The sequence below is a fragment of the Patagioenas fasciata genome, chromosome 10, assembly GCF_037038585.1.
Source record: "Patagioenas fasciata isolate bPatFas1 chromosome 10, bPatFas1.hap1, whole genome shotgun sequence".
Classification (NCBI taxonomy): Eukaryota; Metazoa; Chordata; class Aves; order Columbiformes; family Columbidae; genus Patagioenas; species Patagioenas fasciata.
Genome location: NC_092529.1, coordinates 20,419,189 through 20,434,925, shown reverse-complemented (window position 1 = coordinate 20,434,925; position 15,737 = coordinate 20,419,189). Strand labels below are relative to the sequence as shown.

The 15,737-nt window shown below is 45.3% G+C and overlaps 1 protein-coding gene across 1 annotated transcript in view; it reads left to right on the top strand.

Annotated features, from left to right (window-relative positions):
* The first annotated feature begins 1,499 nt into the window (after positions 1–1,499).
* PTPRG (protein tyrosine phosphatase receptor type G) overlaps positions 1,500–15,737 on the top strand; it is a 405,613-nt gene continuing 391,375 nt past the window's right edge. Inside the window, exon 1 of the mRNA XM_065845638.2 lies at positions 1,500–1,859. Within this exon, the coding sequence (XP_065701710.1) occupies positions 1,775–1,859 (85 nt within the window). The 5' untranslated portion in view covers positions 1,500–1,774. The remainder of the gene's footprint in view (positions 1,860–15,737) is intronic.

Here is a 15,737-nt window from a genome sequence, read left to right as displayed (position 1 = left end):
TCCTCCCGCTGCCCATCCCTTCTCTGGAAACACCACAGATGTGGAAGGTTCGCAGGTAAGCAAAGCAGAGATGGTCACAGCAAATGACAGAACCAGAGCTGAGCACGGCATGCGCTGATAAACCCCTGCCAAATGCTTTCCGTTGTGAAACAGAATCCCCATAATGGAAATAATTACCAAAGTAACAGACAAAAACTACTTCTGAATGAAATTTAAGCTTCAGCAGACCACAGCACTGGCAGGAAATACCAAGTATAAGCAACTGTCCCTCCATCCTGAATTCACACCATTTTCTGTTTCTGTTTCCTGTGCAAAGTTATCAATCACTCAGGAACTGCTGTCGGGGGGGGGGCTGTGGATCCAGATTTGGATGCAGAGTGCCTTGGGACAGGCTCCACCTTACTCTGCAAAAATAACAGACAACTATCTCACTTTGAGGGGGCTCTCTGGAAATATGTAGTATGGTGCACAATACTGGGAGAAAAACCAGCAGTTTTGTGGGGGACCTCTGGCAATACCCAGAATGATACATATTAGGGGAAGAAAAAAGCTGTGTGATTTTGGAGGAGGTAGAGGGGGTCTCTGGCAACACCCAGTATAGTATTGGGGGGAAAAGAGCTGCATGGTTTTTGGGGGACCTCTGGCAGTATCCAAAATGATGCATAGTAGAGAGGGAGAAAAAATGCTGTATGATTTCTGTGGGAATTTCTGTCAATTTCTGTGGGAATTTCTGTCACAGCCTTAAACAAACAAGCGGTAGGATTTTGTGGGGGACCTCTGGCAATACGCACTGTGATCCACAGTATTGAAGGGGACGGAGGAGAACTATAGGATTTCGGGGGGCGGACGGACACCTCCGGCAATACACAGAATGATACACACAACTGAGGGGGCGGGGGGAGACATGGAGAACGCGGACACCCAACACCAAGCCCCGTCCCCCCGCCGCATGCACCGAGGGCGGCGTAATGGCACAAGTAACTTCACAAAGAGACCGCTTGGGTAAGAGCTAAAAATCCCAAATTCCAAACGGCGAATTTCCTCGGCCCAATGACACGTTATTCCCCAAACCCGGCACTGTAACCCCCCATTCCGCAGGCAAAGGGGCGGACGCGGAGAGTGAGCGGGGCAGCGCTCCGGTGCGCGCACGCGAGCAAACGCGCGCCCCCGCCCCGCGCGGCGGCCGCTTTAAGGGCGGCGAGGACGCGCCGCCGGGGCTCCCGGCGCGCCGCCGCCTCTCCTCCTCTCCTCCTCTCCTCGCCGCCGCGCCGCGCTCCCTCTCCCTCGCCCCGCTTTAAAGTCTCCGCCAGGATCCGGGCTCGCCCGCCACTTCCTGTACGGCAGGATGGAGCGCGCCGGGGCCCCGGCTGACCGCCGCCCGCCCGCCCGTGCGCGGAGGCGGCTCTGAGCGCCCCGTCCGCGGCATGCCGCGCGCCCCGCCGCCGCTGCCCGCCTGAGCCGCGCAGCTCCGCGCAGCTCCGCGCCCCGCCGCGCTGTGCCGCGCTGTGCCGCGCGGGGGTCCCCGCGCCCCGCCGGCGCGTGTCTCTTTCACCCCCCCAGCCCCACGGTTCTGGGGTTATTTTCCCCGTTGAGGAGGCGAGCGGGAACCCCCCGCTTTCTCCCGCAGGAAGAGGGGTGCGGGGAGAAACTTATTTTCAACAAGTTTGGGGTTTTTCTTTTCTTTATTTTCTTTTTTTTTTTTTTAATTTTTTTTCCACCCCCCTGCGTGTTAATTATTTTAGCCCCTCTCCCCTTTCGATGTGCGGCTTTGGACATGCGGAGGCTACTGCAACCGTGTTGGTGGATCTTTTTCTTGAAAATCACCAGCTCCGTGCTCCATGATGTGGTGTGCTTCCCCGGTAAGTGAGCGCGGCGCTTGGGGGGCGGGGGGTCCCGGTGCCTTCGCCACGCGTGTCCGCGATCCTCCTGGGGTGCCGGCAGGGCACCCCGTGAGTGCGGAGGATGCACTCGGGACCGTGGGGGCCCCTTTGCACGGGTGGCCCCAACGTTGGGTGTCCCCCGGCTCCGCAGCACTCTCCCGGCTGCGGGCAGCGCTGCCCGCGAGTAGGGCCGTCCGCCGTGCATGAGCTCGGCTCCGCGCTCCCGGTGCTGTGTCCCCTCTCTCCGGTGCATTGCAGCCCCCGACGGCATGGGGCGGGCGGAGGAGAGTGGTGGTTGGGGGGGGTCCTTGTGCGCGGCCCTTCCTTCGCGGGGCTGCCTGGGGGCTCCCGTTGTGCTGCGGGACTGCCGCTCGCCGCCCCGAAGGAAGCGTGACTCCGGCTCCGATCCCTTGTTGTTACCCCCTGTCCCTTGCCAAAAACTTAAGTTGTGCGCGGGTCCCTGCGCTCCACACCCCACTCGTGTCCGCGGTGGGTGTCTCGCCGTGCCGGCGCGCTGACCTTGGCAGGGCAGGGGGGCGCGGGACTGCGCTCCCGCTCCGCACCCGCGTCTGGCTCTGTGCAACCACCGCCCCCCCACCCTGTGGGAGAGGGGTTATGCGGGTGGGGGGTACCCAGCGCTCACCGTGCTTTCCACCCCCCGCTTCGCACCTCATGGCTTGTACATCGTTCCTCGCCCCCTCCACCGAAACGCAGGGGCAGTGTATAATGGGGCCGGGTGGTCTCTCGCCCCGCGGTGGGACCCGTGTGTTGCCCCCGCCCCAGCCCCGGCAGCGCCCCCGGCCCGGGGGGAACTTGCAGCGCCCGCGCGGGTCTCCGGCTCCCGCTTCCCCCGCAGTGCCCCGGACCGGCCGCCAGGGGCGCTCTCGCGCCGCCAGCGCCCCCGCGGGGCCGCGCACGGGCCCCGCCTGCCCCAGCCCCCGGGAGCGGCCCCGGGGGGCGGCTTTGCCGTGACCCCCCCACCAGATCTGCGGATCTTCCCGCGAGCGGCCTGGCAGCCCCGCGCGCCCCCGCGGTGGTTTATTTATTCATTCATTCACTTTTTTTCTTGGGCTCCCCCCCTGCTGGCAGCAGTGGGCGGGGGTCACACGGTGGGGGGTGATGTGAGGGGCCGAGGGCAGAGCGACCCCCCCTCGTCCCGCTGCTCCTCCCGACCCTGCCGTGGGCTCTTGCTGCAGCCCGGGTCGTCGGCTGCATCCAGGTGTGCAAGTGTGAAAAGAAAGCAGCAAATTCTAGAAGCCTTACAGAACTTCCACTTCTGTGTATTTTTAATTTTTTTCTCTTTTTTTTATTTTATTTTTTCAAAAAATACAGCTTTTTACTAAGCCCAGGCAGGGAGATAAGCAGATAGATCCATTATATCCCAGTCCTTCCAGCAGCTTCTCACATAGTAAAATTATTTGAAGCAAAAAGAAAATAAGTTGGAGAGAGGGTTAATACCTCTGCAGCCCTTGAAGAAACATTTATCTTCTTTGTATTGATTTCTTCTCAATTTCAGCCCTCAGAGTGAAGCCTTTCTCTCTGGTTCTGATATATATTGTACAGTAATTACATCTAGAAGGCAGGCTACAGGAACGCTTCAGGAAAACAAGCTATGATGTAGGTTTAATATGACAGTATTGTACGACTTGCTGATTTAGATCAGTGGTGTTTGAACCAGATAATATTTGCATTGTAGTTTGAATATAAAGACGAGTGCAAGCAGAGAGTAGTAGATCTATGGATGTTTGCTGTGTGTAGGTAAACTCTTCAACATGTAAAACAGCTGTGTAATACTTGGGAATGTTTCAGGACTGTTCATTGCTCAAGATGTGCTTGGAAAGCAAGCTATTTTCCAGCGGGGCTTTTATGCATTTAGTTTTCGTACAGACCTCCCGTGTTAGACCTCAGTGACTTGCTTACTCTTTTATGCCATCTTCTGAAAAGCAGTAATATCTGGTGTGCGTGAGTGCACAGGGGTGGTAAGTGAAAGATCATGATAAGCAGGGACTCCAGACTCTGATCCGGTACATCAGAGATGCCCGAGGCAGAAAAGCTGCAGGGTGGACTAGAACAGGACAACATCCAATGGCAAATCATCGGAATTTGTGTTGGCGGGGAATCCCGGCCGGATTTAACCATTTAGTGTCTACCACAAAGGCTGCAGTACTTCTTCATAGCATTTTCTAGAGAGGATTAGAGAGTGAAGGCTTTTGTTACTTTGCATGTTAATTTACAAACATCTCTCTTCCTTCCCTCCACTTCATGTCTAGGTCTCTTTAAATGAAAGAGAGGTGACTATTTATGTTCTCCCCTGCAAATCACTTCACTTTGTGAAGAAACATAAAGGCTATTTTTTCTTTGTTCAGGAACAATAAATGAACCATGTAGAAAATAAGTCTTTGCAGTATTCCTTTGTTAAGAGGATGGTAATAGGTTTTCAGCACTTAAGTAGGTATTTTTGTCGTCGTTCCTTTGGTTGCAATAAGAGGAACAAAAAATATGTGGGTAAGGTTTTGCTCTTTCTGCAGTGTTAAGTTTAGTGCATTTCTCTGTGGGCTTGTCACTCGTAATTGCATTGCTTAATAAATCATATTAAGACAAGGCAAGAGAGGTTGTTTCCATGGGGTGTGTTTGCTCATTCATCTAAATTCACAGTACCAAAAAGATAAATAGGAGATAAATATTAACATTTATGCGATGTCCTTTCTATGTAGTTCCTCAGTGCTTCGTCAAGAGAGGATAAATACTTTTTTTTTATGAAGGAAAAAGTAGTTCTTAGCTGTTGCTGTGACAATCCTGTCATCTAAGCAGTGAGAATTGTTAGCATTCTCTTAGGCTAGATGCATAAATGAAAGTAATTTTCCTGAGTGTAGACTAGCTATTTGGTAATGGTTCAAATTGATGCTGAGCTGGTAACTGGCTATAAATGGATTTTGGGTTTTGAGTCTCCATAGTTCTGAGTTGAGAGTTAATTTTGCATATAAGTGTCTTCTGCTTGGAGTAAAAAATATGCTATGAGCTTTTCCCTATGACCTAATCAAATGCTACTTCAGATGTTTTTAAAGGTACAGAGAAGACTGGTTTTGTTTATTAAACATTTTACGCAGGAAGGTGCGTTGTGCATGTAGAGAAATCCTGAATGTACAGGAGGGGGCCCTCCAAGACTTTATTTAGTCCTGTGGCTTTTATGAAGATGACACTTCTTACATTTTAATTATCTCTTATTTTCTGTGCCTTTTGAAAATGTGCTTTATGTTACAGGAGGGTGCTAATGGAGTCCTTGCAGATACAGGATGCCAAGCGAGCCTTCCCAGGCTGTAGGAGTTGAGCTCTGTACACCTCTGGGGGAGGAACCCGGGGAGAGCTTTGCCAACCCTTAACAGGGTTACAGCAGCTGCTTTGTGGTTGACAGAGCCTGGATGCAGCTTCCAAAAGTCTTCAGGTAGTGACAGGAGCTGCCCGCACTAGCAGAGGCTTCCAAAATTGGGGAGGGAGAGAGTTATCATGGAAAGAAGGGATTTCAGTACCCAGAATCTGAGGGTAACTGGAGTTCCCTCAGTCATACTGGGGTGTTTGCGATGTCTGCAAAGCCTGGGTTCAGGCTGGGGAAGCTGCTTTGCTTGGAAGAGGGAGGAGGATTTTTGCCTGTGTGTAGGATTTCTATGACTGCTCTCCCATCTGCTATCTCCTCTCCTTTTTGTCTAGGAAATGGGGATGAAAGGAGTTTTGGTCCTGTTCAGAAAATGGATGTCTTGGTCAGAGCAGTGAGGCAGCTCTGTGACTCCAGCACAGAGATGTCATTTCGTTCATCTGTCCCTCCCTCATCCGCACTGGGAACCTGTGCTGAGCAAACAGGTCCTGCTTGGTACCGTAAAAACCACCAGAAAACACCTGTTGATTTCAGCAGGGTGACGGTTTCACTCCCAGTTTCTGCATCTTTGCAGGGACAAGTGTTGTCTGAAGTTGTGTACGTGCACTTGCTTAAAGCTGTACTGCTATCAAGTTGTGCAAATTTAGTAGCTGGAGTTTGTTTCCAATTACAGAAAAGATAGATAACAGTGAGGATTCTATCCATCCTATGATCAGTGCTCAAGACTAACATACAGTTTTCTGAAACAAAATGTTATTAACGTTGACTCTAATTTCAATGTTCAAGTTTCATGGTTAAATTAAAGAAATTACTTCAAACTATTAATCTCAACTGTCTTTGGAAAAAATGCTAATCATTTAGTTGCTGCTGCTTAGCAGCCAAATGAACATGTGGCGTGATGTGCTCTGAAGCCTGAAGGTATAGTAATAGCACTGCGCTTTAGCTAATATGTTAAGTTTAATCTGAGAAATTATGAAAAAATTAGACTAATTTCTGTTTACCTAAGTTACTGTGCTTCCATGTTTAAAGATCAGAGTTGCTTCTGTGTGTTGATGAAATTGTAATTATTTATATTTACATGCCACACTATTTAAAGTTTTATTCTGAACAACAATTCAAAGTATTTCAGGAAGTGGAATCTCGTCAGACAAATGTTCTTAAAAGATATGGAGTCATCTGAGGGTGCAGATATCCACTGGATGGGTTAATTTGTGGCTCTATACATCCCTTCTGGGGGATATATCCCTTCAGCTTGCTGCTTTAGGTGCCTAAAGAGCTTTACAATTTTTTCCTTCTTCATGAGGTAAACTCCTGTCAATGTTTCTTCCAAGTGAAAATTATGGACCTACATCTTCTTACTCCAGGTTGACAGGAGTGTGACTTCGATTGCCAGAGTTACTGCCTGGAAGAACTGGCCTTTGTCGGCTTTGGAGGGACGTGCAGGGGCTGGAAGCAAAGCAGAGAAGGAAGATGGAATTTAATGCACGCTCTGGTACAAAGCAGAGGAACCTGGGGTGTGGCCGACTGAGATGCCCAGCTAAAGAATAACATTTGATAAAAGCAACTAGCTTGGATATCTGTGTGCCAATAAACCATTAGCGAGAAAAGAAATCACAGAGAAATGATCCTTGGTTGCTGTTAATTTTTCTGTTACTCAACATCCTGTGGTAGTGCTGATGATCATGTTATCCATGTTGTAGGCTACAGATATCCATCTGCATGACTTGCCCTGGGGAAAGTCAAACTGGCTTATTGCTTTTAATGCTGTTAACGTGTGGTACGGCTCTCCAAAGTGATCATACCTCACTTCGGTGAGGACAGGTGTACTCGTAGATGAATCAGGGCTACATTGGTCATCTCATCAAGTGCTTGCCTTTCAGTGTACGGTTGCCTTGTTGAGCAGAGCTGCCAGGGCAAAATGCATTCCTGGTTTATGCCTCGAGCATTTGTACTCTAAGCAGGGGCTCTTCCCACCCAGAAATTGAACAGATGAATGAGGGCGCAGATTGAGAGCACAACAGCGAAGACACTGCGGTGGTCCGTGTGTATTGCTGTTCTTGTTTCATGTTTCCTTTTCTCTGATTGCTAGCAGTATTAATGAGAAACCGAAGGGAACGGCGGGGTGAATAAACTCCCCAGCTGACTGGAGGGAGGGCACAGGGCGGTGAGGAAGCTTATGAAGTTTGTGCAATCACTGTAAGATATGTTTTTATTGCACTAAATGGGCTCAGCTTACAGCAATTTGAAATAGTCTTCAAGTGAACTATAGCTAAAGTCAAATCAGTTAAAGTACATGGCCCTGTTTGGTTTTGTTTGTGCTTTTTTTTTTTTAATGTGGTTTTATTATGCATCTCTAAGTTTGCTTGGGAGTTGAAGTACCAGTGTTCTTTAATTATCAAGTCATTTGAATAATGATGAACCATTTTCTAGAACTTAAAACTTGACCACATCGTGCACCTGCCAGCAGTACTGACACAGAAGATCTCAATTTACGTGGGTGTTGCAGTTTTTCTGTGCATAAATGCTGCAGCAATGCTTGAATATGTTTATCCTGTGCCAGTGCTTGCTTTGAGAGACTTTGCATTCATACCATGGAGGCCTTTCTAAAGAAAATCTAGGTGTTTTCAGACTTGCATGCTTAGCTTAGGAAAGCTGCTTTGAAAAATCCTTTTCTCTGCTTGCAGGCATGTAATGAATGAGACCTTGAGCACTAGAGAGCTGCATTGGTATTTAGGAGCAAAATGTGGGATGTTATTTGGTCTTGTGGCAGCTGTTTTGTTCTCTTCTTTGAAATAAAATGTGCCTGTCTCCCTGACAGAGTGCTGTTCAAGTTCTTCTGTTGGGATTCGGTTTGTTCTGCTGACAGTGAAGGAAAGCTATCTGATAACTCCTCGCAGGCAAACGGGCAGTTGTTCAGTTTTCCTACACTTCACTCTTTCCATCTTCTGGCCTTGCAGGAGGCTTGTAAGCGACATATAAAATGCTATAATGCTTGCTTTAATCACCTTGCTCTTTCCTTACTCCTATAGAATCATCTACCATTTGGATTATTGTTTTGTAGCAAGTCTGAAGTGTTAGACCTGGAGTTCCTTTGTCGGTCTGGCAGACTGGTTGAAAAGCAGTGTTAGGTGTCCCAGAGTGGGAAAGGACTTCACCTTAGCAAATGCTGACCACTGGATAAGCAGGATACTAAGGTGGAAGCGCTTGTGCCAATGCACTGGACAAGCCAGTTTTCTACTGCAGAGGTAAATGGAAACAGTTGTGTCCTGAACCTTGCTGATCCTGAACAGTAAGCAAGCTACTTCCTTTGGGCCTTCTTTAATTTCTTTAAAGCAAGGATGTCTGTGAAGTAACTCCTGCGCTGCTGAGCACCAGTGCTTGCCTTTCTGTCAGTTTGGTGTGTTCCTCTTAAATCTTGCTCTTTTTAAAATTCTTTTTTTCTTCCTCCCATTCTGGATTTAAAAACCCCCTAATTTTATATATTAGGTGGGCAAGTTAGTGATACACATCTCAAAATAGGTAAATCTTGGCTAGGAGTTTTATAAGCAAATAAATAAATCACTACACTTGATTATGTTAAATGGCTGTATGTTTATAAGTGTCTCAGTGTAGTGGGCTCAGCAGGAGACTGTTGTGTCCCTGTGTTCCCCACCCCTTGAAAACTACAAGCTGAGACAAAAAAAGATACTTAGTAGCTTTCAAGTAATTAGTACGGATCTACCTTCCTATTACAAGTGAGTTTAGGGATTAAATTTGCAATAGACTTTCACTGGTATTTAGATTCCTAAGGTGCTTTCAGATTTCTGGAGATTATGGTATAGATTTCCTGCAGTCCAAGTAAAAATGAGAGTTTGTGCAGCATGACCGTCTCTTAAGTGTTGCATCCATTTAGTGCAAAGGCAGAGAGAACCAGTCGGATGTTTCCTCTTGTTGGCCTCCACGCTACCTGTAACCAGTTATTATTCTTATAGTGCAGTAGCTTGTGTATTTTTTATTTAAATTCATGCTTAAAATACAACTAAAATTTGCCCGTTGACAGCAGTTGCATCATACTTTAATTGGTGAGAATGGCTAATGGAGTGTCCAGGTTCTAAAATTAGTTGTTTATTTTTCCTTTCTTCTTTGCCCAAGGGTTTTGCATCAGATTATATGGCTTCTGTATAACTGTTTGTGTTCTGAAGCAACACCTTTGTGCAGTTCTAGCTATTAACGCAAGTGTTAAAAGTACGGGCTCAGTGACAGTATTTTCAGAAACTGTGACTTTTTAAATTGTTTCTTACTACATTGTTTATGCATTGTAAAGTGCCTCTCTTTTGTTTACTGTGAATTAATTCCTTGTTATCTTTGTAAACCTGGGGTGCAAAATGTGCAAGTTTATATTATAATATAAATTTTGGCATAATGGGCAGGTCCTCAGCTGCTGCAGATTGTCACAGCTACAATGGATTCTGCTGTTTGTGTGGCAGCTTTCATCAGGTGAGGATTTGCACCATAACCTTGATCATCACATTGTTATGAAAACTCCTGTGCATGTTCTTTTCAGTATTTCCATAGGCTGGGTTTGTCTCAAGGGTGCACGGTTCTGATATTGTCTTTATGCTCCTTGGAGGGTTTTTCTTTTACTGTGTGGTAAAATGCAAAACCATATCGTTGTGTGATTCTGCTCGCTGTAAAGCAGAGATGTCCACACCTTCCACTAACATTCTGGCTCTTTGGAGGACATTAGCCATGTGCATCGGTCCTTGGAATTGTTCTGTTGCATTGTACTTAGTTTTTTGACCATAACCGTGGCTGTCGCAAAGGTATTTGCGAGGTGTTTTGTCAAAAGCTGTCAGTTGTTTTTTTTTACAATGAATTACGTTTGCCCATTTTGAAGCAATACCCAGCTTATTTTCCTTGAATAAAGTAGTTACCAAAATAAATAAGCCACCAAAATGTGGCTGTTTGAATTATTCCCTGTAGCTGTGGAGCTCAAACTGCAAATACACAGCCACTTCAACAACTCTTTTGTATGCTTCACTTTTCTTTACTAGTTTAAAGAGCCCCCTGATACTTTGTTTCTGTGAGAATACTTGCATGTTACAATAAAACCGTATCACAATGTCCTGATTAACTCAATGACCTGAACTCCACAAGCCTTTTACTGTCAGATTTTATCCAGTCCTTGAATAATTTTGGTACCAATCTTTTTTGCTTGTTCTCCAATTTTTTTTTTCCAACTTATTTTTAGAAGAGTGCAGACCCGAACTGAACACTGCTCTTATTCTTATCATATATGCGCAATGCTATTGCAAACAAAGCTTGTCCAAGGCTTTTCAGTGGCCTATTTTCCTGCCACAGCAAGAAAGCTCATGTTGATTGTTTGCCTAGTATGACATCTAGATCATTATTGGAGTCAGTACTGGACAAAATAGTCTGTTGAGTGGATGTGACCTGAATCACCAGTTCATAGGGTTTTTGAACCTTGTTAAAATAAACTCTTGGAATGTATCTCATTTTTTATGTGACTTGAACACTGCTATAACTGCAATTTTAGCTAAAGAAAGACAGGCCTGTCTGACTGATGTCCTCTGCAGTCTTACTGTCTTAGATGCATCATTTGTTCAGATTTTGTTTATTTACTTTTATAGCCCAACAGTTTTTAAGGGTGCAGCAATCAGTGCATCCCATAACGGTCCAGTTTCTTGCTGTAGACTTATCTAAAATGGTTATCTTAGCATTTGACTTCTGTTAAGCATTGTAAACGGAAAGATTTGCACAGCTCCACATCATGACTGTGACCTGCTGGTCGCATTTAACACCCTTGCGTGATCATATCAATGTGGCTTACGCTTGAGCTCATTGGAAATTTGGAATGGGGATTATGCTTTGGGTGTAACCCCACGGAGGCAATAGATTTCTTAGGAGTGTGGTTTGTTTGTTTTTTTCTTCCCCCCCCCGCAAGTCCATTTCCTCACCCCATTATTTGTTACTCATGCTGCTGTTTTCGGTAGAAAGTGTTTCTTGCGGTGTCCTCATCTTCTTCTGCTTCTGGATGCCGGTGGGTAGACTCAATATGGAGGTAACTGCAAGAATGTGGGATATCTGCTTTGTTCCTGTGACCTTGCTTCCATTAGGGTGGCCTCCCTTGGATGCTTTTAGCTTTCCACCTTGTTTGTGTTTGTTTTGTACCTTATATCAAATAAGAAAAAACAATCCCTTCTCCCCCAATTAATATCATCCAGTCTGGGAAGAGGCTGGTGTCTGTGCAGGTAGGTGGAGAAGGTGGAGAGATCCTTATGGCTAAAGTAGAGAGGGAGTCCAACCTTTCAGTTAGAAGAGCCTTTACCAAAAACACCACTGAGAAGATGGGAGGGGTGAAGCGTCTCTGCGGCTGCTGCAGCCTGAGGGACTTGTGGCCAAAGAGCCTCTGCTGTGCACGGGCGGGGAACGTGATGCCCGGTGCTATTACCTGCTAGAGCGTGAAGCCAGCGAGTAATGGTAATACAAATGTATTTCAATTTGTAACCTGGCCTTCTGTATCAAGATTGGACTGTTTCTGTTATGTTGCACATGTGCATCACTTGGGGAAACATGCTGATAGTACTTAACATTTAATTGCTTCTCTTGATTTTATTTGTAAATTAGAATCTAGAGGATCTGTAAGGAAAAAAACAACAGTGGAGCTTAATTGGACAACATTTTAGAGTAACAGGGAAAAAAACCAAACCAACAAAAGAACATGCAGCTTTTCAGGTGTTGGAGCTGAGACAAATGCAAACTTACTTATTGATCCATACATATAATATAATATTTTAACTACTGTCTAAACTCGAGGTCATCTTGATACTAGATTGCTTAAGGATCTGTCTATCTTATCACATCTTGTACTCATTTATAGTTGTTTCCATTTCTGGCTTTGCTGGAGAGACAGCTCGTGTTTCAGCCTAAATTAAAATCAATAAGAAGCAATTTTGTTTGTTTTTTAACTACTAGAGCAGGCTTTTTTTTTAAGTGAAGCTCTGTATGTTCAGCTAAGTCACTTGGTTTTTTCCATCAAGATAATTGCCAAAACTCATTAATTCCTGATTTTTGCACATGTAGGAATGGATTTATTTTCCAGTGTACCTAACAAAATGTCAAATATGATTTAAAAATAAACCTTTATTTTAAATCATCACTGAGAAATAGATGCAGTAAAGAATACTTGGCAGTTAGAAGTAGTTTAAAAACGTCTTGAGGGGAAGCGAATGCTTGGGGGCCCTGGTGAAAGCTGTTGACCCAGGAGTCCTGCGCTGGCAGGGTAGCTCAGGCTTCCCCTGGCGCGTTTGGGCAATGTTCTGTTGGGATGGCTTCCAGTGGAAAAAGCAGAGTCTGGGTCTCTGGGCCCTCAGACCTTGGCTTGGATACATCTGCATCGCACCAATTTGAGTAAGAAGCTGTTGTCATGATGTCAGCTGGCTTTTACCACACAGCCAGCAGGCTGCCAGCAATAACAATTAACCTGGGTCAAATTCAACATGGAATTCTGATTGAAATAATGTTGGTGCTTCCTACATAACGCAATGGTGCAGCATAACATAATATTAAATAGCTGAAGGTAATGATCTGATTAAGTATCCAAAATAGGATGTGTTGATTTCCTGAACCCTGTGATCAACTCAGAGCAGCATCCTCTAGTTGCAGTACAGGCTGCCCAAATGCAGAGATGGACACATTACTGTGCAATCGTTGCCCTATATATTAATGAAGGTTCAATCTTCACAGGCAAAGGCTTTCTCTCACTGACATAGTTGGAAGAAATGGTTTGTGTTTTTAAGATACAGCATTTCCAGAAAGGGTAGACAAGCTGCAATGGTAGAGAACCTTGGCTCTTGCATGGAAGTTTTTGATAAGGTGTTTGCTCTGCCTCTTCTGGGTGAAGTTAAGCATCTAGCAATGTTGTTCCAGTTTTTATATGAGCATTTGTATTCTTGTGCGAGGTGAAAATTTAGTCCCTGGAAAAGTGAAGGCCAGTATTTTTGTAAGGTGGTTCTTTTGAGTTGCCTTGATTTTACCCAATGTTTCTCATAATTTCAGAAATGTTTAAGAATTTTTAGAGTTCTTAATTCTGAATACAAGGACCTTTTGGATGGTCTAAATCTCATTTCCTATGTAATTGTTCTTTGAAGTTCCTGACTGTTGTGAGCTACCGGTTACTTCAGTCTTTTGGGTTCAGTTTTCTCTCACCTTTTCTTTTGCTTCCACTTGCTTTGATTCAGATACGTTAATGAATCAAGGAAGGGGGCAAATCAAGGGTAAAAAGAGGCAGATCTGGCTACCCTGGTATCAAAGCAGGAGTATGTTCCCTTAAATAAACTGCTAAAGCAGTGTTTTGTAGGAACAAAACATAATTAGAAACTAGATGACACTGATGGAGAGTCATCCTTCGAGGCAGCTTAAGAGTTGTGCGTTAATTGCTTGAATTTGATATCAAAACAGCAACCATTTCTTTTTAACTAATCACTTGAAACCACACAGGAATTTATGTGCCAAGAAGCCAGCTGTGTTTAAAAATACGTGAGCAGACCTGGTACACGGTGATCCAGGAACGTAAGGTAAAAGTGACTTGTCTGTACGCTAGTGACGCCTACCATAAGTGAATGCCAAGCCATAGTTCAATGTGAGGAGTAATACATTACAGCACAAACAGATTCTGTGTCAGAAAGGTAATTAATACCTCATGTCAAACACTATCTGCATGTCCTCCTTTCTCTATTTCATGTTATTAAGCAGTGTGACCTTTTCTCTTTCAAGGTGAAAACCAACTTAGGAAGAAAATGAACTTTTTTCCATTGGGTCTGAGGAGTTTTCTAGTGTCACAGTAGTCTTGATGACACCTGGACGCTTTACAGTTTTGATTGCTATCTTAATCAATGACTCTTCATTTCTGCAGTTTGAGGTTGCATTCCCCTATTTACTGCTGTATTTGGGAGACATCAGGCATTTTGGGTGCAGTCTGTGTCTATGGAGCCAGAGGAGTCTTGTAAGACACATGCTGTGAATGGGTAACAACTCCAGCTTGTCTCATTTGCACTCTATTAGTACGAGGTTCGCTTGCTAAATAATTCTGTTCTGATCTTCATCTTCAGTTTTTAATTTACATGACAGTTGTGCTTTCTGTTGAACTGAGACTATGAGCATCCACCGTAATAAAGCAGTGCTCTCTTTCTTTGCAAAACTGGATATTTCTAAACTACATCCACTGGGTATGAGAGACAGGACTTAGTTTGATTTGGTTTTTTGCCTCTGTTTGAGAAAGAGAGGCTGTCCTGGAGTTTGCATTTGGTTGCATTCCTTGGAAATAATGTTGAAGCACATGGGCCTTATGTAGAGCATTCTTCCTTGATGAGCTGGAAATCAAGTACATCGCTCTGGTCAACACCATGTCTGTTATCACCGACTGTCTGGGACATACAATACTGAGTGAAATAAAGGATCAAAGCCAGTAGCACTGTCTTGTCGGCCCTAGAGAGCTGATGAATTGTTCAGTGCTTCCTTTGCTGCCTTTCAGTGACTTCTGCTGTGATCGATACAGGCAGCATCAACAAAAACTGGACTCTCTCATACTTCCAATTAAAGTGGAGAAAGCTTGATTTGTTTTGCTGCTTAAGCCCTTGCTGGCCTAATACATGTGCTGTATGAGAGGCCTGTTTAGCTATTTATGTTTTACTGTGCAACTCTGCTGTCCTACCTTCCAGGACAATACTTCAGTGATGCCAAGCTGGTCGTGAAGGAGTGGATGCTGTGAGATGGTCTATCTATCTATCTTTCCAGAGATCTTTCAGCTGGACTGTAAGGATAACATACTGTTAGTGTCTTTAATATTTGTGGCCTCTCTCTGAAAGAGCTTAGACTGCAGAATTGTCTGTTATTCAGAACTATCAATGCCGTTAGAAAGCTGCTTTGCCATCTTGCTCTTTCATCTTGGCTGTCTTCCACTGATGAATTCTTCTGATGGTCACTGGCCTTTGTGGCTATTCTGGTGGTCTTTACCAAGCCATCCTTTTGCTGCGAAACCAAAATCCAGGCGGAGCTGCAGTGCAGCCTTTTTCAGCAGTACATTGTCTTTGCTGGAGGCATTTGCCTCTCATCCGCCTGAATGCTCCCATTTGGACTGGGGGCTCCTTTGTTTGCCCCATCCCTCTCTGGTGTAGCTGGGCCCTTACGCTTTGCCATCCAGGCTTTATGTTGGCTTCAAGCAGGAGTTGTTGGTGCCTGAATGCACAAGCTGAGGCCAGCTGTGTCGTTCATCCCCTCATTGCTGAGTGGTTGGAACAATCTTCTGGACGCTGGGAACTGATTTCTTAGATATTTTGTATTTCACCCTTGCTGGTACGTGGGATGCTGTGATGCTCTAGGATCAGTCTTCTGCTCTGTCTAGTCTGTTGAGCACTTTGGAGGCTCTATTTTGCATTCGAGTTGCTATGTGTTACTATACATAAATTTATGTATGAATACTACTGGTT